General features: G+C 41.5%; 1 protein-coding gene across 1 annotated transcript; it reads right to left on the minus strand.

Annotated features, from left to right (window-relative positions):
* Window positions 1-270: 270 nt before the first annotated feature.
* On the minus strand, window positions 271-26,899 carry sh3rf2 (SH3 domain containing ring finger 2). Its single transcript, XM_033632608.2, has 11 exons — window positions 26,678-26,899; window positions 25,918-26,345; window positions 19,542-19,826; window positions 17,079-17,174; window positions 15,603-16,004; window positions 3,685-3,806; window positions 3,334-3,504; window positions 2,827-3,101; window positions 2,423-2,727; window positions 1,014-1,318; window positions 271-884 (listed from the first exon to the last, which is right to left on the minus strand). Exons 2-11 carry the CDS (start codon window positions 26,320-26,322, stop codon window positions 704-706), a joined length of 2,547 nt encoding a protein of 848 aa, XP_033488499.2. The 5' UTR covers window positions 26,323-26,345; window positions 26,678-26,899; the 3' UTR covers window positions 271-703.
* Window positions 26,900-27,851: the final 952 nt, after the last annotated feature.

Here is a 27,851-nt window from a genome sequence, read left to right on the forward strand (position 1 = left end):
TGCAGTCAGCCAGGTTGCAGAATACGTTTTAACATGTAGAACATGGGGTAACTCCCAAAACACAATATGAAGTGGTTTACTCAGCTGCAATACTAAAACAGTTCTTGCATGACGAGTTTAACATGCTTCAAAAACAGGTCAGCCTCTTTTTGTTGTACTTACAAATGTTAATTTGCAGTTGAAGTTTGATTGCAAGACTTTTGCATTAAGGCAAAGATTTCTCAGTTATGTTATTGTTGTCAAAGAAGGTAAGACACTAAACTACAAACGTTCTGGAAGTATAGTTTATTACCACATTAAGCAGTACATATATTTTACCTCATAATTTCTCTAAATATATTTAAATATAGTTTGTTTCTTTGTGGGTTTTGACAAAGGCACTCACCAATGCGTGTAACATGGATATTAAACAAGGAACAGTCATTAGGTGGGATTTTGTGCAAATTCTTATAATAGTAGGCTACATGTGTAACAAACATGCACATACTGTAAGTTGAAGAACACACGATATATCTCCGGGGAATTTAACCACACTCTCATATACACTCAGGACAAAAATAAACACTTTCTTCAAAGGATTGTCAATGGCAGTATTAACCTTTGGACCTCAACACGCATCTTGTTGTTCAGCAGGTCAGTCAAGTCATTTGGCAGTTTGAACACATGGATTATAGAAATATACACTACTACAGTAGTACTACAGTCAGCTGAGCCTCTCGAGGTCTTGAAGAACAACGCTGTGGAATAAGCCTGTCTGCCCGCTGCTCTCCTGAGTAATCAGAACTCGTCCATCAGGTCGAGGTCTGTGGACGAGGACGAGCTCTCCTTGAAGCAGACTGAGCTCTGAATCCGTCTGGGCTAAATGCGTTGTGGTCACTCTGTGTCTGGAAAAAAAAAAGCAAAAGATGCAAGAGGTCTTTGTCAAATCAATGACAAACTTTCAAGTCTGCTTTGTCTGTCTGATAATCAATATGCAGTTTATTTTTAAGGAAAGACATACAAATCCAACCTACCTGCTGGGGCTGAACTGAGCTGACACGGCTGATAGCGACGGCTGTAACGACATTGGTTTCTGTTGGTTAGAATTTAGATCTGAGACAGTTGTTTCAAGGCCTTTCCTGAGAATAGGAGCTTTTCCTTCTTTGAGAATAATCCCTGGTCCGTCTCTTCCCAGGGTGAGCGATGGGGCCCACACTTCTAATGGAGGGGGGCCAGGGCGGGAGTTGGACGGAACCTGATTTCCTGATGACCAGGAGGAGGTGCGAGGTCTTGGAGGAGGGGAGTCTTCATCTGTGAAGAACCGCACTGACTTTGCCGGCTAGGAACGTAAAATATTTACAGTAAGGCACATGCAGAACAGTTATCATGGGAATAGTTTAAGAACAGTGGGCCTCATTCACCAATATCTTCCTCATTTTTTCATGAATTGAAAATGAAAATGAAAATTCTACATCAGATTCATGACGTATTCTTAAATCACAGATTTGTTTGCACCCGTGTTCTTATAATGATGAATCACCTTGTCCTCGCTACAAGCATATGCAAGCTGATCCTAATTAGCATGGTAAACACCCACAAAACCCCATAAAAGGGCACAAAACTGCAGGGCTGTGTGCGCACACAGAAACTGAACAAAAGGAAGAGTTGAGAGAATTAAGTGAAAAATGCCTGAGTAAAAGTCTGAAGAGGGTGCAGGAAGTGAACACCAAACAAGTTGTCACATTTATTAGCTTCAGTAGTGGATATAAAATAACACAAAAAGACATGGGAAGCCGAAATACGTGTTAATCAACCACTCAACAAACTGCACGTCTTTATGCATTATAGTAGCACGATCGTCAGGCTTGAGAACAGAGACAAGTACGTAGTGCTCTCCATGCTACGTGCATGTGTTTGAGAGAGAGTCAGAGAGAGAAGAGAAGGTGGAAGGTGGACTATTTCACCCAATGTCTCTGTAAGGTATTGCAAACTTAATCTGCATACTACTTTGTGACTTACACTTGTCACAATTATTATTAATTATCAGAGGGCATGGTTACCATTAACATAACTGATGTGAATTTAAGTGTTACTACAGTGTTTATTTTTCAAAGGCCATATGCTTTTTTAAAAAAATAATGAAAATAATTATTTAAAAAATTATAAAAAATAATATTGTATTTGAATTTCTATAATATTATACAACTGTAGAATTGAAGAAAATGCAATAACCAGTTATTTTTGCAAAGAGATGTTGGCACAAAATGTGCTTAGGAGTGCACAACAGTATGTCAGAATCTTTGTAAAAACTGCACAGGTGGGTTTTAAGAATAAATTCCTTCTTAAGAGCGGTTGTTGAATGAGGCCCAATGCACACAGAGTTCTTAACTTTAAACAAATGCATGCTCATGTCTCTCTCAGGAAATAATCAGTTTGACATTACCTTGTCTGTATTATTCTTGTGTGAGTCGGGTCTGACTAGAATTGAGTGAGGCCCATTGGGAGGCTGTCTGTCATGCTGAAACGTTGCCTCTGGTAAAGAAGTGAGCTCCCTGTCCTTAAAGACTGCAGCAGCAGAGGGCGCTGCTGGCTCAGTCATCCAGCCCCGTGGTCTGACAGAGTTGGACAGGATGCTGCTGTTTTTCTTCCTCTGCATGGCAGGTGAGTAGCCGGACGCCTGAACTTGTGCAAAGTGCTGTGAGTTGGACGGAACATTCAGATTGGACGTGTGGGAGACGTGGTTTGAGCCTGAAAAACAAAAACATTGAAAAGACAGTCATTGACAGCCTGGGGAAATCTCTAATTTAATCATCAGTTAAAGGGTAGATGTGGTGGTTTATCACTCACCTCTATGAGGGTTAAAGATGCGTCTCACAGTGTCCCAACCTTGTGAACTCCCATAGAAGGACGGTTTTACAGTGCCAGTGGATGACATTGCATGCTGTGCTCCATTTGGCACAGATGGGACCTGTCCTGTTGAGTATATCGCTCCATCAGAGTTTACCCTATCAAGAGCAAGGACCACAGCAGGATTCTTGGCAGCTGTGGGTTTCTTTCCAGCTACTGTGTTGTACTGTGAGGACGCATTAGCTGCTTTGGTCTCCAGGAGCCTGGCTGAGGTTCTGCAGTGAGGCAATGAGACACTTTAGTACATGCTGAAGTACCTGCTGAATATCAATTGTTATACTCTGAAGTTTCTTTGAACCAAGCACCATCCTCAGTGTTTTATTCCAATTTTATGATTCACTGAGATGTGTGCATGATGACATGTCATCCTGCCTACACTAAATTACTGTCTGAATCTAAATGTCGTTCAGCTCCCACTTTCTGCAGTCAGGGATCACAGCCTCTCACCTGAGCACAGGCGTTATGTAGTTGCTGGGCAGAATGCCCACTTTGCCCGTTCTGAGCGATAACCCACGCAGCCAGCCTTCTTTGAACTTTCCATACACTCCCACCATCTCTCCTTTCCTCAGCTCCAGCTCCTCGGGCCGACGTGGTTTGTAGGAGTACAGGACGGCACACCTGAGGAAACACACAGAGGGTTTGTCTATGTTACTACAAAACTTTCTACAATACACATCCAAATTGTGCTGCCTTTTTTAGGAGTATTTGAGTGTGTCTTGTTGCTTTGCCTATTCATATCTTGCACCTGTGATGTGACATTATCATATAATTAATATAATGTTTAAAACAGTGACTCACACACTGATGGAGAGCTGCTGCGTGGAGGAGGTTCTGTTGTCTGCAGAGGCAGAGGACATTTGGGGGTTCACCAGAGCCATAGAGATGGTGGGTGGCGTCTCACTGGTCATCTTCCTCTCACTCTGTTAGGGGATGGATTCAAATTATCTTCTCATGGAACGCAAACACTGATGCATGCCACAATATTTAAGAAGTTCTTGTATTTCTGTTTGCAAATTCACTTGCCTCAAATTGGCCCTGAAGGGAATTCACTGCATAATTTGGCGTGCTTTGAATGCTTCAGTCAGCATACTAACATATTCACAGTGACAGTACTAATATGCTGATATTCAGCGAGTATAATGTTTACCATATTCACAGTCTTAATATTACTTATACATTACATTAAAGGGATAACTCGGAATTTTTGAAGTGGGGTTGTATGGGGTACTTCTCCATGGTCAGTATATTACATACAATAGATGTCAGTCAGCACGCTCCCAGCTTGGAGAAGCAGCAGGAGTGCCGACAGAGAAGCTAAGCAACATATTACTGTGACCGGGTGCAGCAGCAAACATATTTTAGCCACCCAAATAAAGTCACAGTTAAAAAGGCTATGTTATGTTTAGAGTATTCCCCATCTATGATCTCCTAAGCCAGAATTTTGTGCTAAAAAGACAGCACCTTTAGAAAATGTCCACTTCATTTACATAACTCAGATTGCTGAAGCCTCGCTCTAACTATAGATAAACTTTGGAACATATTTCAGCAATGAGTGAGGACTGTGGAATTTGTCCCCCATCACTTCCTGTGGAAAGTCATTAGGATGTGATCTGTTAATGGTCAGTATGAACAGGAAGAATGACTACAACAAGCAAAAACTGTTTCAAAGGTATTTTGTGTTTTAAGACAAAATTGTAAACTTTAATATCCTCCTTCTCACAATGTAAAATAAGCTAATTAAACCAAATTATTGGTAATTTAATGATGGTGGCGGAGACACTGTCTGACATGTCAATCTCCCAGGTTTTCAACTGGGTAGAGTTATGGTTAAGATATTCTGCAACCCTGAATGTCAGATATGATTCACTGGGTTTTCTTTGTAAATGCACAGTTTTACCATCAGCTCCATCAATACAGGAACTGTGACGCACACCTTTTCATATTACGTAAAATAAATTAACAGATAGAATTAATATAATGGCCCGACAGACCTCTTTAGCATTTTATCTTCACAGATCCAAGCTGCTCTTTTTAAAGCTGAGAAACTGACAGGCTTTAAGTCAGCAGGCTGTGAGTCAGGCCTGACACAGCCAGTGAGTCACTGACACTGACTGAGGTGTGTCTCACAAAAAATCCCAGTATTATATGAAACTTAACCAATAATTACTTCACATCGAAAAAGATCCTTTCAGTGATTTTATTCTATACTTTTTATTTTCTCCTCCGACCAAAAGAAACCCTCACATAATGTTTTCTTGTTTCTATCATCACAGAGAGGCGGCAGAAACATTCCCAGCACCTATTATCTCCACTGTGACGTCTACAGAGGGTTGCTGCTATTTACAGCACCACCACTCAACAACTGGCCTGTGGGCCTGGGGTTCCCTCTATACAGCATGTGCCTGGATCCTGCAGCTCTGCCACTGTCAAGGCTGCAATGCATTCACACTGTACCTCAGAGAAGCACAAAAGGAGTCCTAATTAAGAGGAAGCCATCACTTTCAGCACAGCATCACTTGACAAAGGCAGCGCAGTGAGGCAGAAGTAAAGCGAGATAAAGTTATGATATAACGTGTAGAAGACATACCAGCCCTCCATCATATAGGAGAGTGGATGGACAAGCATCAGTGTCTTCTAAAGATTGTGTCTTTTGTGATATTCAAGACTTCCTGTGTCTCTTTTCTTTGACATAAAAACGAGAAAGCAAAAGCAGCAGGATGGACAGAAAGCAGTAAACATCTTTATGTGCAATTAATCACTATCTTTTAACAGCAAAGCACTGCCATCTTCTTAAACTCTGGTGTAACACAACAACAAAAAAGCCCAGCAACGGCTTTTTTCATGAATTATTTACTTCTTTTTATTACACTGTGTCCTTTTTCTATTCTTGGTTTGTGTTTTATCGGATGCTGCTTCAGTTATGCTGCAGTCACGCAATGGCCAGGTGCAGTGACCCAGCAGTGGCAGTGGCTATATTTATATGTAGAGAATAATTCTGCTATTGGTCAGGCAGTGAATAAACTCCTACTTGGTGTAAATGGTTGACATATTCCTGCAGTCAGAATTACTGCTGCCATAAATAAACCAATTAACAGAAAATTAATGTCCACCTCTTTGTGTCCTCCTGCCAGCGACAACGGTAAATCAGCAACCTTTCGCCTCACATAATCACAGTAAGACAGTGGTAATGAGAGGATTTTGTAGTTATACTAAATTATTTTACTTGTATGGTGGTTTATTTCACAATGTCTCATAGGTTTGGTCACACCAACTGCATTATGTCTTTCAATATGAGCCTATGACCAGGTTCCCTACTAATCATTTTAAGAGCAGTATTCCCCCTGCAAGTAAATATAACAAATATCCAAACCATGTACAGAACTAAGAAAGTACTAGTTTTCAACATTACCACCTTCCATTCATCTATTTTCATCCACTTATGTGCGGCTTGGTCACAGCAAGGCTTTCCAAATGTCCTTCTCAGCATTTTCCAGCTCCTCCTTTAGTGTTTTCCAGCTTTTCCTGAGGGATCCTATGGCATCTCCAGGCCAGATGAGATATACAATCCTTCCAGCATGTTCTAGGTCTACCATGGGGCATTTCTACCAGTTGTACGTGCCCGGAAAACCTCTAACGGGAGGCACCAATGAGCCCCTCTCAACGCAAAGGAGGAGCGGCTCTGCTCCGAGCTCACTGCGGATGTCTGAGCTCCTCACCTTATCTCTAAGGTTGACCCCAGCCACCCTACAGAGGAAACTTATTTCAGTCTTTTGCCTCCACTGTCTCATTCTTTCAGTCACTTCTCAGTGCTCATGATCATGGGTGAGGGTCAGAATGTAAACGGGCCGGTAAATAGAAAGCTTTACCTTCCAGCTCAGCTCCTATGCCTGCATCATGGGTAATACTGCACCAAACCACCTGTTCATTTCAGCTCCATTTTACCCTCTCTCATGGACAAGACCTCTAGCCACTTGAACTCCTTCGCTTGGGGCAGTAACTGTCCCCCAACCCAGAGGGGGCAATCCACCATTTTCCATTTGAGAACCATGGCCTCAGACTTGGCTGTACTGACTCGCATCCCAAATGCTTCACACTCAGCTGCAAACTGCCCCAAAATGTGCTAGAGGTCACGGTGTGATGAAGCGACAGAAGTGACAGAACCACATCATCTGCAAAGAGCAGAGATAAAATTCTGAGGTCCCCAATTGGACACTCTCCTCCCCCAGTTGCACCTTGAGATCCTGTCCATAAATATCAAAAACAGAATCGGTGGCAAGGGGCAATTCTGGCACAGGCCATCACCCTCTGAAAATGTGTTTAATTTTGTGTTGAGTATATGCACACAGCTCTCACTTTGGTTATACAAGGACTGGACGGCTCATAGTAATGACCCTATGGCCCCTCCAACAGCCCTGCAAGGGTGAAGAGTTGGTCGGCTGTTCCACGGCCTGGATGAAACTGGCATTGCTCTTCCTTAATCTGAGGTTTGACAATCTGTTGGAGCCTTTTTTCAGCACCTTGGAATAAAGTTTCAATGATTTCAAAGATGCCACTTGCGCTAAGAACTAAAACACCTTCTAGTATAAGAAATTTTTAATCACTATTAGATTTTTGTAACTCGTCTTATCGCAAAGAAACAGACAGCAATACTTCCTTTTGCACAAAGTGTGTGAAAAACCCCAATCCCACCCAAAAAACATATATTATAAAGATAAATTTCTAAAGGTCACCATTAGCTCATATTGTGTAAGTTAAAGTGTGAAACTCAGACAAGGTTTAAAGTAAATAAAATGTGGGACCAAAAAAAAAAAGAGGTTAGACTTGTACTTTGCTTTGTGATCTATAAGTTACACCCAAACAATACCAAGGCGCACTGCTTTGCAAGTCTAACCTCTCTTTTGTTTGTTCTGATACAAGACCACCTGTTGTTTGATACCTGCATGTGTGAAGTAGCACTCTTCACCCAATCTGCTTTTTAAATGAAATGTGGTTTTAGACACACAGGATATACAATCCTGTTTCTGTTAGATGACCACAAAGTAAAAAATGTGCCACAATTTATTACTGACGTAAAGGCCCTGCACACCCAAACAGGTGTTTTCAATTACTCTGGATAATGAGACCTCTAATCACGTTGACGTTGGGTGGAGCTTTGATGGAAGTTATGTGATGTCATCATAGTCTATTAAACAGTGAGGCTTGCTGAAGATGAGGAAGGACACCAGCGATCATCATACAATGCATGATGTCAGAGCACAACGGGAAACGCCTGCTTTTATCACTTACAAGAGCTCATTGGCTCAGGTGACTGACCAGCAACACTATGTTGTGTAGAAAGTCTATATTTTCTGTTAAAATGTAAATTTTTGGATTTTATTAGTCACATTTTGTACTATGAAAGTTTATTCTTTTATACAAAATAAATGTGTGGCTGATAACACCTTTCACAAGCCCAGAGAGGCTGTAGCTGGGCTGCGACTAAGGTTGAGGTAGAAACATTAAATATTCATGCAAAAGATTTACGTTATTAAATATTGAGGTTCACATATAAATGCTGTTATGTCGGTATCACAGATACACTCAATTTTTAACAAAGAAATATTTTTATCTTTTGGACAAAAAACATTTTATTTGGGATCAGTATCTGATCAAATAGTAAATAATTATACAACCCACTGTATATTCTGGAAATTGTTCTCAGCAGACTAATAAAACTTATACATCACAGTAACTGCAGCTTTTTGCACTGTGGTAGGGCTGCAGCTAAACATTATTTTCAGTACTCATTAATTTGCCAGTATTTTTCTTGATTAATCAATTAAACATTTGGTCTGTAAAAATGTCTGAACAGTTTCTCAAAGCTCAAGATGACATCCTCAGTTTGTATGTTTGTCTGACTAAATGTCTAAGACTGAAAGATGTTCATTATTATTGTGATATGACAGGGAAAAGGGCTGCAAATCCTCAAATTTGAGAAGCTACAACAAGAGAGTGTTTGCTTGAAAAAATGCTAAAAATCGTTTTATTTCATTCCATCCATTCTCACCTTTACCTGCATCAGCAAAACATCCTCGGACCGCTTACAAGTGGTCTAAAATGCTGCTGCCGCTGAACTTTCTACCAGGTCCTCTAAAATGTCTCCTTTGATACCGTCTCTGTTTCTCTGCAATGGCTCCCTATCACATTCAGAATTCTATTTAAGATTATTGTGATTGTTGTGTTTATTTGAGCTCTGCATGGTCAGGCACCAAACTATATTAGCCAGTGGGTCTCTAAAGTCTTCTGATCAGGCTTTGTTGGTTGTTCCTTGCTCCAGGCTTATACTGTAACTACTGTGTTTGTAAAACTCTACCTTTGGACCTAAAGGGGCAGTTCACCCCCAAATCAAAAATACATATTTTACCTCTTACATGCGGTGCTATTTCTCAGTCCAGATTGTTTTGGTGTGAGTTGCCAAGTGTTGGAGATAATGGCTGTAGAGATGTCTGCCTTCTCTGCAATATAATGGAACTAGATGGCACTCAGCTTGTGGTGCTCAAAGCACCATAAAGATATATTTGAAACACCCAAAAGCAATGTCTCTTTCCTGAACACATGACCCTGTTACTCAGGATAATCCACAGACCTTGATGTGAGCAGTTTCATGTAGGAACTATTTTCTTTCTGCCGAACTATACCCGCCAATTGTATCACCGCGCAGAAGGAAGCATGCATTCTGCTAGCTCACCCCTGCTGAGCTAGCTAACGTTACAGCTCAGCCAAGGAAGACACCATTAATATTTACATCTTTCACTGTCACATGCAGAAACCTTTGGCACATAAGTAGATGCCATTGACTGTAAAAAACAAACAAACAAACAAAAAAAACAGGCATGGCTACTGTGACATCATCCATTGGCTTGTGGCTTGTTTTGAGGACTCAAGTTTGTCATTTCAGCATTTCAGGTTTTTTGGAGCCAGAAGTGACCATATTTAGACAAGCAGGTGGAGCTGTGGTAGCCTGGAAATCCAGACCCAAATCTAAAAAGATTTAGGGTCTGGCCATGAGTAATGCAAATGGCCCAACTCGAGGGGCGGCACCAAGCATGCATTTGTAAATATCACTGCACGCAATTGGATAACACTACGACCTATCAGAACAATACACGGGGTGACGTATACGCTTATAGCTACCAGCGGAGCTAACTGGTAGATTAGACTCTTGCTGTATCCGGTCAGCAAAACAGCAAAAACGTCTTTCTTGCAAAGGAAAGACTCGAGGGCCGTCTTCTGTTCCTCTTTTAGAGAAAAAGCCAAATCTAACTCGTTCATTGTAGCGGCCAAAGCCGTTTCAAACAAGTGGTGTTCATCCGTAGCCATCTTGCAATGTTTCCTGACTGATTCCGGACTTCGTCGTCGCAGCGCTGTCGTCATCTGTTTAGCTCGCCTCTGGCCCGCCTATATCAGATACACCAATGTGGTTGGTGCAGCTTGGTTTCATGGGCATAGGTAATGAGCATCACTACTCATTGCCAGAGTGACTCGCTGAGCAAATTCAAATCGTGCTCTCGCGAGAACTCTGGATTTCCAGGGTAGAGCTGTGGAGGAGCAAGGGGTGGATCTGACTCAGACTGTGGTTATGTCTTGCAGACAACTTGCCACTCAAAGCTGCCACACCCTTAATTATGCATAACACTAAGCCTTAGTAAAATGTAATCAGGTGAGTTATATAAAACTTCACCCACCGTACAGTTGTCATGAAGGGAAAATTAGCTGTAGAGACCAAAACTGGTTTTTGTACCAGGATGTAAACATGTTAATTTCTGCTGTTCAGTTGGGCATTTTAACATGTGGGTCTATACCGTGCTTCGGGAATTACACTCCTCCATACCAATGGGATTTTTTCGATTATTAATAAGCTCTGGGCCAAACAAAGGTTTATGAGACTTAAATGTTTTGCTTTGCAAGCTAATTTTCACAGATGAACATCATTTTTATGATATTTTAAGCGTAAATGCAATTGCAAGAAGTAAAAAACTAGCCTGAGGCTATCAACAAACTACATCAGGGCTGCATGACTTTAATGTTGTGTTTGATGCAATTCGATGTGATGAAATTATGTAGTCTCATTTAGCCACTTATTAGCAACCTTATTTTTTAAGACATGTAAAGGCTTTAAAATTTACAGGTGGGGTACTTACTGACATATTTTATGTCATAGAGCAAAACATGAGTCTCTTGATGAGGCAGTTAGAGCTACAGGCTACAATGAGGCTAAAAACAGAGTTCAAATGACGTTTTTCCAAACAACTTTTTATGTCGGGGCTTCAGGACACTTGGATCACTACGGACGAGCAGTATGGAGATATTTTGTGGTTTTAATTATGTGTTTCTGGACATTTGAATCTGGGGCGCCATAAGCCTCCAGTAGGTGGAGTTTTGTTGCTACCCCCTCTCCCCTTGGATCTCCGCAAGTGTTGTGAGGACTCTAAAACTTCACCTGATCCTCCGTCGGCATGAGGGTGAGTAAATAATGGGTGAATTTTCATGTTGGGTGCACTATCCCTTGAACAGGTGTGTAAATCCAGGGTAACTAGCAGCTATCGCTCGTTCATGGCAAAGTCACGGAGGACGAGGGGCGAGCTTGTGTTTGATAACATTGTTGAAAGTAAACAGAAGTGATGCCCACCAGTGCTTAGTGTGTCTTTAACTACCTTCTGGAGCCACTTCACGTTGGCCTCATTTTTCAGCCCCTGTGGTTGCCGCTTGGTAGATGCACACTTCCCTCTGCATGGTAACACGGTTGGCAAGTGAAGTTCAATAGACAAATTAGCTCCTACATGAAACTGCTCACGACAAGGTCTGTGGATTATCTTGAGTAAACAGGTCATGATTTCTAGAAAGAGACATTGCTGTTGAGTTTTCCCAGATATATTTTTTGGCGCTTTGAGCACCACAAGCCGAGTGCCATCTCGTTCCATTATATTGTAGAGAAGGCAGACATCTCTACGGCCGATATCTCCAACACTCTGCAACTCACACCAAAACAATCTAACCTGATAAGCAGCACTACAGAGGAGAAATATGTATTTTTGATTTTGGGGGTGAACTGTCCCTTTAAAATATGTGGACACCTTTCAAAAGCAGCTCAAGACCAACATGTCTAGACGTGCTTTTGTGTCATTTCTATTTATACCTCATTGTTTTTACTCTTCTCCAGTCATTTTTTCTAATTGTTATTTTTGTATTGGAAGCACTTTGTAGCGTTCTGCACTTGAAAGAGGATTTATTAATAGACCTACTTGATAATCAAACACACTGCTGAGAGAATTGCTGAATCATTTCCTGTCGATCAGCTAATAGTTTACACAATTCATCATTTCAGTTCAATTCTAGTCAGCTGACAGCTTTCAAGGGGAACTCATATGAGACCTTTTGTAACAGTGATTTCAGTTTAGTGCACCAGTGAAGTATGATGTGAAGTTTTCTGTGCTGCATTTAAAGATGTTTTTGCTTTTGGCTCATTTCCATCCTAAATTCTGCTCTTACATAATCATGCCAATATTCACACTAATACGCATCTTTTCATCCACAGTCAGTGGGAAGAAGCATCTCTCTGCGAAACAGTGGAGCCAGAGGTGAGAGCTGATGGGATGCAGCGCTAAGAATAGCACACATGCTGCCTTGGTCAGTGGGGAGCTCAGCCTCGGCTTTAGGGACAGAGGCCCTCCACTCCTTTAAAAAGGGTGCGTGGCCTGTCTGCTATTACTGGCCCACTGATGTGAGAGTGAGTGTTACCTGCTTAGTGAAGAGGAAGGAGTTTGAAGGCAGGGGAGAGAGGGGTCTGTTATGTAACCAACTTCACCAGTGACTCATCATCATCAGCCAGCATGAGAGAGATAAGCAGACCCACTGAGGGACTCTCCAAGCGTCCCACTCTCTATATCTTTCTCTCATTTTTCCTCCTCATTTTTCCTACTTCTTGTGTTTTGCCTTTTGCAGCTCACACCGTTTATTTTCTATTTCCCTTCCCAGCACTACACCATCTTTTTTTTTCTCCCAGTATTTCCTCTCACATTTTCCTCTTCCTCTCTTATCTCTCCCGGTTCCTGCTTGTTATCTCGTTCCAAGTCTCGTCCACCTCCCTTCCTCTCCTGGTTTTTCTCTGACCTGCATGAGGTTTAGCATTTTTAGGCTCTGACGTGTATAATTGCAGGGTAGAGCTGTGAAATTTGAACTGAATCAAAGGAAATCATTATCTCAGGGAGCAGGGTACTTGGCAGCAGGTTGCATTATTAAACCTTGCAGAGCCTTTTATGTTGGCACTGCACTCAGACACTAGCTGGCTATGACTTTATGCAGCATTCACAGTAGCATAACCTAACACATTGTTTCTAATGTAAATGAATGGAAATGTGTCCAGCTGCATAAAACTGTGGACATGACAATGATGCCATCCATTTAAAGGGACATTTCAACTCCAAATTAAAAATGCCATTTCTCTGTGGTGCTATTTATCAATCTAGATTGTTTTGGTGTGAGTTGTTGGAGATATCAGCTGTCGAAATGTCTGCCCTCTCTTAAATATAATGGAACTAGATGGCACTCAGTTTGTGGTGCTCAAAGCGCCAAAAAAATACTTTTGAAAACTCAACAGCAGTGTCTCTTTCCAGAAATCATGACCCAGTTACTCAAGATAATCTAGAGACTTTGGTGTGAGTAGTTTCATGTATTTTCTTTCTACATAACTACACCCACCATCTGTGCCGCCACGCAGAAGGAAACAAGCATCTGCTCATGGACGAGAGGCTTGTGCTTGTGGCAGCGCAACATGTAAACATTAATGGCGTCCTCCTTGGCTGAGCTGCAAGGTTAGCTAGCTCAGTGGTGCTAGATTAGCTAGCAATATTGAACTAAGATGCATGTTGTCTTCTGTGCAGGGAAACGGTTGGTGGATGTAGTTCGGTAGATGTAAAATTGTGTCAACATGAAACTGCTCACAATGAGATCTGTGGATTATCTTCAGTAACTTAATCATTTCTGGAAAGAGACATTGCTCATGAGTTTTTCAAATGTATTTATTTATTTTGGTGCTTTGTGCGCCACAGGCTGAGTGCCGTCTAGTTTCATTATTCTGGAGAGAAGGCAGACACCTCTATGGTTGATATCTCCAACACTTTGAAACTCACACCACAACTATCTAGATCGATACATAGCACTACAGGTAAGAGGAAAAATATGTATTTTTAATTTTGGGGTGAACTTACCCTTTAAGCTAAGGTGATCAGAACTAATAAATAATATTATTTTCACAGTTTCACTAAAAAACAAAATTGTCTCATGGTTCATAATCCATCTATTATCCTGCCATGTGATACAGGATGCATAAAATATGCAGCAAGTATCATGTTGGTCACATGAAAAGAGTGGGATAACACTTCATCCAGATATCTTGAGAACAAAATGTTCCTAGATCATAATCAGAGGTTGAAGTCATAGATGTCAAAGGTGGCCCTGAAAAAAATTTCAGACCAGAGGAATTTTTTCATAGATAGAAGAGCCTCCCTTTTTATTGTTTCTGCACTGCAAGAACTAGGAACAATCAGATTTTTCTGAACACAGTTTGGAGGCATTTCTTCAGCTCCTACTCTCTGAGCACAAGAGGAACCATGAGTGTGTATGTTGTTTCCTCCAACACATGAGTGTAGCACCACTCTTAAAAACTACTAGGTGTGTAAACAAGAAACAAGACAAAACACAAACAGGTTGTCATGGAAAAAAACTTAAGAAAACGGACAAATGGACAGCAAAGTCCAGGCTTTACTGAGAGGGAAAAGCAACATGATTCAAAGCTGAATATAAGAGTCTATGGTGGCATGATGTTGCTATACCAACTGGCTGGTGAATGCAAAACAGAAAAAAGCCCTTGAAGGTGGGCAGTTCATTTCAGGAAGTCCCCTGAACTGTTTGCTCTGAAAAAAACCTATTGAAACAAAAATGTAAAAATGGTACGTTGCAAGACAGACTTCGTCACACACACTCTTCTTGTGACTAATTTAGAGGACATGATTGCAGCAAGGGTGAGCTCAGGTTTTTGTGCTTCCTACAAGTTAATAGACGTACTTAAATTGGGCCTCCATATGTTTTACACTTAAACAATTATTGTATCAAATGTTAAAGTCAAAGGAGCACATTAAGACAATTACCCAACTTCTCTCAAATGTTCTATCTCCCTGAGCTGAAGAGAGACGCAGGACACACACCCTGTTAGACAGCTATTCATCTGTGAGAGGAAACCCTGGCTTATGTCCCGGGACCCTTGATTAAAGACCTTTCAAAGTTTCAGTCCACGCACCTCCAGCCCTCAATCCTTCCATTTTGAGCCCTTTTCCACATCTGTGTTGTCTTAATGAGAGCCACTTAATCATGCAGCGGCAAACATAAGGGCGATGCCTCTCTCTCTCGTTCATTCCTTAAGCCTCTTGTCATGGTTCCCCCCCTGCATCCCTGAGGACAACTTGATCCCTCTGTGACTCAAATAAAAACACCTATTATCTCACAGAGAACTGTCTCGCCTTTTGCCAGCCACATGTTTTCTATTTAAACAAATCACTGCGAACAAAACAAACCCAAACACAGTTTAGCTCAAAGATCATGAGAAAGAGGAATCTGATAAAAAAAAGTTTATCACATTAGTGTAGCATGCATAAAGGCAGATATGTCGGCACATGACTCACCTGTAACAGGTGTCTGTGCATAGTGTCAGAGTGGCGTCTAATTCGCTGAGAGTTCACTTTAGAGGGATGAGGGTGGCCCCGGGCAGCCCGAGGCACAGAGAGGTGGTGAGGCTGACCCTGACGGTTGAAGCTGTTGAAGGTGCTGATGTTGGTCGTTTCTCCTTTGGCAGTCTGATAAAAGTTGATGCTGCTGGCTGCGGGCTGTTTCCGCTGGCTGGAGAGGGGCAAAGCATTGATGATGGGTGTCTTTGCCGGGACCTGAGGGACTCCGTGATGGGTGGTCCTATTGGATACGTCAGTGGCCTTGTCTTTGCCCCCACTCCCTGTCCGATGCTGAAATTCTGCTGAGTCACTCCCCCTCCGATTCTTTCCCTCTAGCAGTTTGGCAGCCACTGAGTTTGGCTGAAAGAGATGAACACATCAAGAGAGAATCGGGATAAATCCTGACACAGAAAATAGTCAATCCTTAGTCAAGAAAATCCTCTCCAAATCGCTCCTACCTGCTACTAGCGCCTGTCAACCTGTGCTCCTGCTGATCAGCGAAACGGCTGTCTAAATACACCCACTTGTCACCACTCCACTCACCCCTACAACTTGTTGGACAGGCAGGCAGGCAGGCAGGCAGGAGCTTAAGTACCAGCCAATAAGCCAGGAAGGGTGCTGAGAGAGGAGCTGCACAGACAGCCAGGCAGACAGACAGGCATGGCAGGGTTAATGCTTTCACTCCCCACAGTGATGTGCTGTTATGCCACCCAAGCAGAGAAAGCATTACTGTGTCTTCACGCCTGGCTGCACGACACGAGGAGAGGAAGGCTCAGAGAGGAGAGGAGAGAGGAGAAAAGAGGAGGATGAAAGAATAGAGTACAGAGGTAGAAAAAGATGGAGAGCACCGCTGAGGCGGGGCTTTAGGAGAAGACATGGTTGGACAGGAGACAAAAGGAGCTGAAAGAGGAGGGGAAGAGAAACAAAATATTAGGGGAAAAAATATAGAAAAACAGATGACAAGTGAGGGAAGTAAACAAGAACCACATTAACCCCACTGTAGGAACAAATACAGTTTCCCCCGGCACGGATGAAGTTAATTCCTGGAGGCAGAAAGTACAGAGGAAAACAAATGACAGTCAGCTTGCTAAGCGAGCGCTGCCAACCTGAGTAAGCCACATAGTCACACACTAATGAGCAGCTGCAGACACAGCAGGGCTTCACAGATTAGCTCTCTGCCTCAGCACTTTGCAGCGCAGGAGTGACATTTACGGATGAATCAAAGATTTGAATGAAAATCAAGGTAGCGCCCCGGCAATGACCTGGAATTAATGACATCCAGAGACGACATCTATGGTTCAATTCATTACAAGAGCTACACCATTAGACCACAGTGCCAAGCGGCAGGTGTCAACCTTGATCATGCTGAAAAGGCCGTGACACACATTCAGACACTGAAGGAAGGAAGACAGAAAGAGAGCACTAAGAACTCACCTCTGTAAACTGCAGAGGGCAAATTCCAACTTTCTCCCCTAGCTTGGCTTCAATCCAGTGTTCATCCACCCGTCTAATGACAGTAAGGATGTCCCCCTGTTAACCAGAATTAAGTAACACACACACAACTGAATTAAGAGGAAGTGGTGAAAAGGTGTGAGGCAGATAAACCGCTGCAAAAAACAAATAAAAAAAAAAACAGGATTCCAGGCGCTTATAACAGTGTGTGCTCGCCCTGGAGACTGAGCACTCAGCTCTCCCAGCTCTACATTTCTCCCGCAGCATGTGACATCCACTGCCTTTGTGTCTGCAGGCCCAGTCCTTTCTGTGGCCAGCCTCGCTCTAAAAACCATTTGACCATCTGCATTTAAACTGGAAAAAAAACCAGAAGCTGAGCGCAAGTGTGCTTTAATGGAGAGCGCACAAGTGCTGAGGCCCTTATATAACTCTCAGAAATCCTTCAGGGCCAGTAACAACCACTGCAGCAGAGGTCTGAGCCTCCAGCTGCATAAGTCTCGCAAAGCAGTGAAAAGAACAAAAGATAAGAAATTAACTGGGGAAATCAGCTAATTTTAGAACTTTTGGAACTATAAAAAGCAAATATTTTAGAGATGTGATTTGTCGATCAATCAGTTAGTCGACAGAAAATTAATCTCCAACAATATATGGATGTAAATCACAAGTTTCATCACGTTATGATATAATAAGAGCTGTCAAACGATTCATTTTAAAAACCTGGTTAATCGCTGAGTTTTAATAGTTAATTGTGATGAATCACACTTTTTAATCACAGTTTTAAGACTCCATAATTTTGCATTTAAAACAGTTTTGAAGTCCACATTAACAAGGTGAAGCAAGTTTTTGATTGGGAATCAAATAAATGCAAATAAATTTACTTTATGATCTTGACTTTTAGATTTATTTCTTCTTTCTGGGGAGACAGCAGGTCAACAGTAGAAGTGGTGTATATCACCTGAAAGCTGGAAACCTAAAGATTAATTTGAGGTGTAGCTCAGCACTGTGTGTCAAGCTTTTCTAGTCATGAATCTGTAATAAGCACTGCATGCAAAAAAATGCATACTTTGTGTCCATAACTGTATGGGACTAACATAGAGTGGACATGTCTGTAAAGGGAAGGCTCACGGGTACACATAGAACCCATTTTCATTCAGTGATCTTGAGGTGAAAGGTCAGGGACCTCTGTGAAAATGGCCATGCTGTTTTTCCCTCGCCAAAATTTAGCCTAACTTTGGAGCCTTATTTAGCCGCTTTTCTGAGAAGCTAGAATGACATGGCTGGTACCACAAACCTCCTACTTAGGTTATCTAGTTTCATATGATATCACTATCATCACTCTAGCTTTAAAACTCAGCCGTCTTTAGCCTCTGAAAGACAGGCGGTGGCAAAAAAAAGCAACACATGATTAACACAATTTTTAAAAAATGAACGCGTTATGTCTGGACCTTAATCACATCGCTAATAACACATTAATGCTGACAGCCCTAGGTTTAATATTTTAATTATTTTGACAACGATAGGATATTTGCTGATATGAAAACGTCTGCCAAGGTGTGATATCAATTCAATTCAGTTCAAGGGCCTGTGAGTGACATGACATGACGTGACATGTTTAAATGTTTAGGAAAGAGGTGCACTTGGACTCAAATTGTGACACAGATGCCCCATGGGAATATCAAAATAAATTTGTATCTTAAAGATGAATATATTTATTGAAGTTTTCACTTAGCATAGATAATACTGGATCACTGAAGCGATATATTAATCTAGATCGAAGTGTCGTTACACCCCAAAGAGACAACAATTTGATAATCCAATATTTGAAAAGTCATTTTTAGGGTAAAATGGCAAAACCTTACTGGCTCCAGTTTCCCACATATGAATACTTTTCTTCTTCCTTGATAGTAAATTGACGAATCTTTGGATTCTGGACTGTTCGTGAGACAAAACAAGACCTCTAAAGATGTCACCTTTGCTCACTTATGAACTCTACGATTGCTTTAGACCTTAGACATTATATTTTAGCACCAGGGTTTCCCCAGGTAATTATTTATCAGAACTGGTTAGCCACCCAGATCCTTATGTATCTCATCTTAAGATCAATTTAATTGGTTGATGATGGTCTAAACAACAGCAACACATTACCTGACAAATTCGCCCAAAAATCTCAAGTAAAACATGAGCTCCCTGCCTCGTCTGGTTCCCAGGCTAATTACATACACTATAATTAAGATGAAATAGCACCTTTGCTCTTTTCCCCTGAAGGTTACTGCTTCATTATTTTCTGTAGGTTAAAGCTAAGTGTAATAATTTTCTTTGCACATTAATTAAAAAGTAGGAAACCCTGCACCTATTTTAAAAGACAGAGTGCAAATACACAAGACTGAACCTCTGAAAGGAGGTAACTTTTCCTGCTGTGCTGAGTCAGTAGTTTGAGAGTCAGACCTTGAGGAAGCTGAGACAATATTTACTGTCTTCCAGATTCATCTCTTCAGGGTTAAAGTCGTGCAGCGCCCTGCAGAGGGCCGGAGGTTGGAGCTGCTGGAGGGGATGCAGCTGAGGCATCTGGCTGACGGCCTGCAGCGTGCTGGCAGTGACAGACGCACCAGCGTTTCCGTGGTGCCAGCTCTCATCCACTTTGTGCTTCGGGGTGATACCGTTACCAGGCGTGAGAACCAGCTCTCCTGGCGAATCACCTCGTTGGTTACGCATCGAAGCTCTGAGAGCAAGCTGAGGAACAGACATAAAAAAACCATCATCAGCTACTGTGTGTTCAAATGAAGTGGTGAATGATACACATGATGATATACATTCCTGAAGGTGGTAAAATCAATGTCTTTAAAGATTTTAGGGGAGTGAAGGCCCTCCAGGTTGCGCTCTCCTTAAAGGATGAAAAAAAATGATGTCTTGCCATTACAGGCACATTTTCAGGAGGTGAAACACGACACTGTTTCTTTTGTCCTTTACTTTAACTGTGACAAAGTGTGAGCAGAGACTCACATGTTACAGGCTCTGAGTTAGTGTGTCTTATTCAGTTTCAAGCGTCAGGGCATTTATTATCAACAGTGTTGGATGACAAACCTCTGTGTGCTCTTTACAGATTTTGCACTTATCAGATATGCAAATTTGTTTAATGTGACACATCCTTTTTCCCTTTAAAGATGATATCAAGCACTGACTCAAGCTTTACTGTTAATGTCTTTTTTTCAGTCTTTTTTTTTAGTGATGTTCGGGGTGAAACAGCACAAAACACCACTTATTTATTTTCTGCAAAAGTTACATCTTAATTGAGGACACAGAACTGAACACCTGGTACAGCATTATGCATAATACAGTGTTAATTACACATTTTGAAATATTCTCATACAGCTCACAGTCTGTGAATGTGATCACTGTCATCCTACTGATCACATAACTCAGCTTTGTGAGGGCATAAAAAACTAATTAATACGCACTTCATGTCACACTTACAGGATACCAACAATTTCACAGATGCTTAGTGTCCCTCAGTGAGAATTCCCTTAATTAAATTCTAGCAGTGAAGCCATAAATATGTCCTACTTTGTCACTGCAGGTAACCCGAATTTTGTGCTGTTTATTGAAGCTGAAAAAACTCAAAATACAGCTCAGTATCAAAGTGAAAGAAATTAAAGAAAGTTGCGTTATATAATTAATTTGAATAGAGGTTTTCAGGATTTCAAATCAATATGCAAATAGTCACAGAATCTAAGAAACCACCCAAATCAATCTACTTTTCCTTCTTAGTGTCAGGCCGAGTCAAGGGCCTCAGTTTGTGTTGAACTTTTTTTTAACAGTACGTAACAAAGGCGATTACTGGGTCAAATCACATCAAAAGGACATAGCCTCAGCTACCACCAAGGGCGTAGGTTTTATTTTAAAATTGTGGGGGACACATATGAAGTTGGGGTGGGTCTAAGGTTTATTCCCCAGGAAAATGTAAGCATCAGTCACTTCACTGCATTCTGGGAAATCTCTATGCATCAATTTATGGGACAAGTGTCTGTGTCTAGAAGTGTCTCTCAAGGAAAACACAAAATTTAGATGGCAGGTGACAATTCAAAATATAAAAATACAGTGGAATATAAAGACGTGAGTCCACAAAGCATTTTTTTTGTTTTTTTTGGAGAAAAGCGGTGGCAGAGCGCTGGGGAGAGCTTCATTTCAGCTGCTCATAAAAACAAAACAAAACAGAGAAAAACGCTTCTGGCGTCTTTTTTTCCCACCTGGCTTTTGTTTCTATGACAACAATATCTTGACACTGCCATTAGATAGGCAGCTGACATAACACTACTTTAACAGAAGGTTGAGCACACAGTTAATTACAAGCTTACAGCGTAAGCACAACATTCCCCAGCAACATTCAGTGTGCGGCTGATTTGCTCCCACGGGCTTTTCTGTCTTTGCTGTGATAGTTTCACACAGCTCAGGATAGACAGTAGCTAAAGTAGCAGCAGTGATGGCCACATCACCTCTCTGAGAACGTCAGAGATTTTCAAGTGGAAAAAGCAGGGGCGCTCTGAAAGAGGCGCGGGGCGCGGTGCTTTTTCTTTAGGCGGCAGCATGTGGCTGCTTATGCTCTCTCCTCATTGGGAACAACTGAAAAAAGATGCTGGTGCTCAAAAATAAAAAGAAATCGCTATGTGGGCACAGGCCCTAATGCAGCACGGCTCACAGACATTGTGCATCACTTTCAAATTTTAATTCACCCGTAGATCAACTTCTCTCACTGAATATTATCCCTGCTGAGTCAACACACGTAGGCATGATTTACTCCTCCATGCTCTTTTGTGTCAACTTCTTTAAACGTGCATGTGGCACCTTTTTCACATCAATGATACATTATTTAATTGTAACTCATTTAGAAACCTCTGTACGTCAATAGCTCATATGTGTCGTCAAGTTCACAGAAAGAGAGAGAAAGAAAGACTTAGACTGTGACAAGATATTGATCAGCGCAGGCACATTTGGGGATCATTTTAGAACCAGAAGGCTGGGGGCGATTTGTTTTTAGCCTAAGCAACTTTTTTTTGGGACAAGGCACATTTCTTTCTTTATTGCATTGTATGTTTTATTATTGTGCGGACAAACTTTTCTCAAAGTCTTCTCATTTGATAGCATTTCTTGCTGCAAAATATTTTTCAGAACATTTTCATCAAATCATGCTTTTAACCTGTTCAGAGCCCAGTGATGTTGTGAGCACAAAAAATATTGTAATGGTGTATCTCTACTCTAAATGCACTTGATTAGGATGCTTGATTATGTGGGGGATTTTCCTCGTCCAATCCAATGGTCAAAGATTCTCAACAGGGAAATCATCCGATTGGAAAAATGTGACACATTGCATGTGTATAATGCATTGTATTCATTATCACGACTCAAAAGTTCCTTATTTTTGGTAAAAAAAAAAAAAAAGTTCCTACTGTACCAGTATGTTGAAAACCTCATGAGATGAATACTGTGTGTACATAATCAATAAAATGCACTATGAGCTGATTGTATTATTAGAAATTCAAATTAGAACAGTATCTCCCCTATTCATTTTATAGTGATACTCAAATCCACTGTCCATTTAAATGGACGGACATATTTTTTTTTTTAAATCCTGAGTAAAGGCTATACATGTTTAATAGGATTTTTTGACATGTACAAGTAATATAACATATCATGTTTACTTTGAACACAGTTTAAACACAAGTAATGTACTTTAACAATATGATTAACAGACTGAAATGTGTCTTGCACTTCCTCCTTCCTCCTGGCCTCACTCATGGTCAGCCACACTTGTTTAAAAAAAGGGGGCATGGCTCTACTGTAGTCCACTTTAGATGATGTGGAACAGACATCCCATCAAATCAGTATGTGCACTTGGGGGGAGTCAGATGACAGTAATCGTAGATCTAGACATGCTAGAAAAGTTATGTCCATTGGAAATGATGGGGGATCTGAACGGGTTAAACAGTGCTGGGGACAAAATCGACTATCTCAAAAAGTGGTGAAGACATGTCCCCAGCGTCCCCGGTGTAAATGACACCTATGGGTCCAGCTTGCTTTTTTTTATCAGGTTCCTCCTCGCAGAGTTATCTACAGACCATACGCTGTTTCTTTTCAGATAAGCACACTGGAACTGTTGTGACACCTGGCCTTAGGAAAAAGGATGTTAATGGAAATTACAGTATATAACATCGTTCTTCAGTGTGGTTTTCTGATATACACCTTTAAACAGCAGAGTGATCACAAATTCACACTCATGAACTTGGCTGCGCTTTTTGAACTCTGGCTGAACTCGAGCTGAGGATTACAAGTAAACTCTTAAACACTCTGAGCAGTTTGTGCACAGGACTACAGAGAAGGCAGGTTTCTGTGTTTCCCACCACCTCAGAGAATAAGACATCAGCATCAAATACAAACTGCGTATGATTTACTGACTGTGAGGTGCCTTTATGATCCTCAGATCTCTGTTGGGTTGTATTAGGTGACAATTGCACAGACCTGCTTTATACAGAAATGATTTTTAAACACGCACCAAAACAGTCTTATCTTAGAGTTTTTTGACAATAATATATATATTATTTAGAAAAATCCTGCTGTTTGGTCTTCCTGCACTTATTACCCTGTACAGTAGGTCTTTAAAGGGACAGTTCACCCCAAAATCAAAAATACATATTTTTCCTCTTACCTGTAGTGCTATTTATCAATGTAGATTGTTTTGGTGTGAGTTGTTGAATGTTAGAGATATCGGCCGTTTTCCACCTTCTGTCCAATACAATGGAACTAGATGGCACTCGGTTTGTGGCGGTTTCATGCAGGAACTATTTTCTTTCTACCGAAGGAAGTGTGCATCTACTGCTCAGGCCCCCAGGAAGTGCTCCAGGCTTTAAAGCCAATTTTCGTAGTGGCCAAAGAGTGCTACTGCAATTGCCTGTGTCCGTCACATGATGCCCTGCAGCCCAAAAAGACTTTTTCCTTTTGACTTACATTGGGAAAGAGATGTCTGTAAATAAGTGGATACATTTTTTGAGCACCACAACCCCCGCGAAATGACTCGTTTCACCATCAGCATTTGATCCATCCGGTGCAATAACATTTTGAAAGTCTAGAGGAGCCCCAAGATGAAATCATTTTATCCCCATTCAAGTTAGCAGAGCGATTAACCAGAAATTAGCCATTCAGCTGGTAGAAGTTAGACGTTTGGCTGCACTTGGTCATGCTCGGCAGGGCTTGGCTGTTGTAAGTCTCTAGTGCACATGCTCTATGGGCCACACACTGTGGAAGTAGTGCCAGACATCCCTGGATCATCCTGGTAATATTATACGTGGCAGTTGAACCATTTCGGCTTCATGCACCACTGAGCAACTTTTACAGGAATGCTACTGCTAGCTCACCTAGCACCACTGACCTAGCTAAACGTAACAGCTTAGCCAAAGACGATGCCATTAATGTGTACTCCTCACGCTATGACAAGCACAAGCCTATCATCCATGAGTAGATGCACCCTTCCTTCTGCGCAGTGATATGGTTGGGGGGTGTATTAATATATTTTTAAACTGCATTTTTTGGCGCTTTGAGCGAGTGTCATCTACTTCCAATATATTAACGAGAAGGTAGACAGCTCCATGGCTGGTATCTCAAACACTCAACAACTCAAACCAAAACAATCTAGGTTGATAAAAAGCACTACAGGTAAGAAGAACAATATGTGTTTTTGATTTTGGGATGAACTGTCCCTTTAAAAAGTTATAATAGAGCTCTCCTCCTTGTCTGAGGACAAGGAAAAGATTTTCCTTTGTTCTCCATGATGTGAGAGGGAAATCAACCTCTGTCTTAAAAGCATCTGTGGAATAATGGCAGACACTAATCATACAGGTTTGAGGATATCTCATCACTTGAGGCCCAGAGGAACTCACACCTCCTCAGAGGAAACATTTTGGTAGGTGAGATCCCGTTCGCAGCTCTTCTGTCTCACATAATCTCATACAGTGAAACTTAAGTTCGGTGAACAGGCAGTGATGAGTAATTCAAATAGGTCAGGAATGAGACGTGAGATCCCATTCCACAAAGTGCAAAGGAATAAATCAATAAGATATCACAGGGTTGGGCGAGAAGACAATAAATACCAAGAGCAAATATACATTTCTCAACCGTCAGAGATTTCGTCACAATGTCTATACTGAGCGAGCTCTCCCTTTAACATGTGTGGGTGTGTTCGGACACTGTGGGCAACGATGCAAATCAATGTGCAGCATTGTTTTATGGCCATATTGAATTTCTTTAAATGATTTGTTGCATCAATGTGATAAAATACTTTGATTTGTTGGGTATTTGATTTACTGAGTTTACTGAGTACTGAATTTGCACTGTTACTATGTATATATTGTGATAGAAAATGGCTGAACGTATATACCATTGAATTCCCTAGGAGGTCATGTTTAAATCCAAAGTAAGGAGGAACAAATGCATACAAAATCTAAAAATGTTGGGGTTTTGGAAAATGGTCAGCTATCATATAATGTTTGAATAAAAAATGTTTTATTACTCGTAGTAAACAGGCTGACCCATATTTTGGTAACCACTGAGTGAGCAACTTATTCTTTGTCAGGCTGCACTGTGTAGTCAGTAGTACGGTTTCCTTACAGTGACAATTACAGTGATTTATAACCATCAAAGGATTGTGTAATTTACTGTAATAGAAATAAAAAGTCATCATGTAAGACTATAATTGTCACCCAAAGGTGAGACAAAGTTGTTGTGGGTTATATTCCTGACAGACACGCAGAGCATTAGGCCGGGGTCGTGCACTGACCTCATTGTGCCCTTGCTTCTCTCTGTGTTGACTCTCAAACTGCTGCTGACCTTCCCTGACTGCCAAGCCGCCCCTGACCAAGGGCACAGCGTAGTGGGCTGCCTGTTCATCCCCTCTGGGCCCCGTTGAGCCCTGGAGCCCCTCCAGGAGCCGTACCAGCAGGAGGTTTGCGGGAAGCTCCTCCACAGTCCTGACAGGGACAGGAGCGCAACACTCTGGGCAGAGCAGCTGGGAGTGGGCTGCCTCCTGCCTCTGCAGACAGGACATACAGAAAGTGTGCTGGCAGGGCAGGACCTTGGCTGACACATCCAGTGGCACAAAACACAGAGGACATTCCAGCAGGGCACTTAGAGCCAGCTCCTCCATTTTAAAAAGGGCCACCTCTCTTTGAGACTCCTGCTGCATCTGAAACACTGTAATCCACCATACTGAGAGAGGAGAGGAGAGAGGAGCTAAGTCAGTGGTACAAGTTACTGTCAGAAATTCTACTATGAATGAGTTACAACATCACAGACCAAAGTCCTCCTCAACTGTATAACAGCCCATAATACTCGCAGACACTACCATAACTTTAAATAGTTTGATAAGGAAGAATCACAGAGATAAGACGCTTTGACGTAAACACTACACGCTGCTGGCTTACAGGTGTTAGCTCACCTGGCTGCACAGGTAAGACAGCAACAGGAAACACCCGAAGAAGACGAAACATTTCCATATCTTCATATCATTAACACAGAGTATAGAAACATGAAGTACTTACACGTGTATCTGCTGACTGCCACTGTGATATTCACAACACTCCGGTTAGGAAATGCGTAACTTTTTCACCGCCGTCGCCATGACGCAGTGCGCGAGGACGGGACAGTGCGTCGCAGGACAGGCGCGTGAGCTGTACCGACCGTCTCGAGCCAAAATTTTTGACGTCGGGAAACCACCTGAGAAAATTAGACTTGAAACAAAGTAGTGACGGGGTCTCACACAACCCACAACCGGGCTAATTCATCAGGAACTGCATCAGATTTCACACTCACTTTAACCCTTAACAGCTGATCAGCTCTTAAATGTACAACATCATTAATTTATTGACACCAAAAAATGGCAATGTGATTAAAAAATAATGTTAATTGTTAAAATAATTATTAAAAATATTTTATATGTCGAAACAACAGTTTAGGAAATGCTAGACTAGTTTTTAATTAAGTATTAATTTAAAAAGTTTTTAATTTTGTACTTTAGGCTAAGTAGATGCCTAAATGATTAAATCCTGCCCTTTAATTCAGTCTGATAATGGCATGTGGACATTTACGTCTTCTTATTTGTTTATTTTTTCAGTGAGCAGATCCACTTTTATTGATTAAAATGTGCAGGAAAAGGGGGAAAATAAAGCAGAGCAGTGTGTAGAGCACTGTCATGTGACATGGTCTCCCTCTGCTGGTTCATTCACTAACCAGCTCTGCAGCTTCACCTGCAAGAGCCAGCAGCACACTCTGAATCAGTCCCACTGAGCAAAATAAAACAAAATAAACCTGACCTCCTGCACACAGCCATCATATTAGTCTTTGCTGGACATGCAAGCCAGTCACGCTTATTGATAGGTATGATAATGATGAGGCACAGTCACTAGTTTTTTATCCATTTGCTGTATTATTGTTTGGATTTGCACAATCCAAACCCCACATTCCCTTTCTGGCATCCAACGACTAAATAATTTACCCATATTGGCTATGTACCGAAAGTTCAGGACATCTGTTTGAATTTTTTAAACATACATGAATCTTTCATCTCTTTCTTCACGTCAGCAGAACTCGGGGAATTCTAAAAATGTGCACACGGCTTTTACAGAGCGAGAGAGAGCCACAGAAAGAGAGAGAGATTAGCCATGACTTATTTACATGTTCATATCAGTGTTGGTACAGGCCCTTCCTCTCAAGCCT

The sequence above is a fragment of the Epinephelus lanceolatus genome, chromosome 7, assembly GCF_041903045.1.
Source record: "Epinephelus lanceolatus isolate andai-2023 chromosome 7, ASM4190304v1, whole genome shotgun sequence".
NCBI lineage: Eukaryota > Metazoa > Chordata > Actinopteri > Perciformes > Serranidae > Epinephelus > Epinephelus lanceolatus.

What these genes read in the sequence shown, in the direction of transcription:
- sh3rf2 (XM_033632608.2), bottom strand. Translation starts at nt 26,322, where the DNA reads ATGCAGCAGGAGTCTCAAAGAGAGGTGGCCCTTTTTAAAATGGAGGAG. An exon ending in TGCACAGACACCTGTTACAG is followed by an intron (nt 3,807 to 15,602) that starts GTGAGTCATGTG and finishes ATCCCCTAACAG; the next exon opens with AGTGAGAGGAAGATGACCAG. An exon ending in CAGCAGCTCTCCATCAGTGT is followed by an intron (nt 3,505 to 3,684) that starts GTGAGTCACTGT and finishes GTGTTTCCTCAG; the next exon opens with GTGTGCCGTCCTGTACTCCT.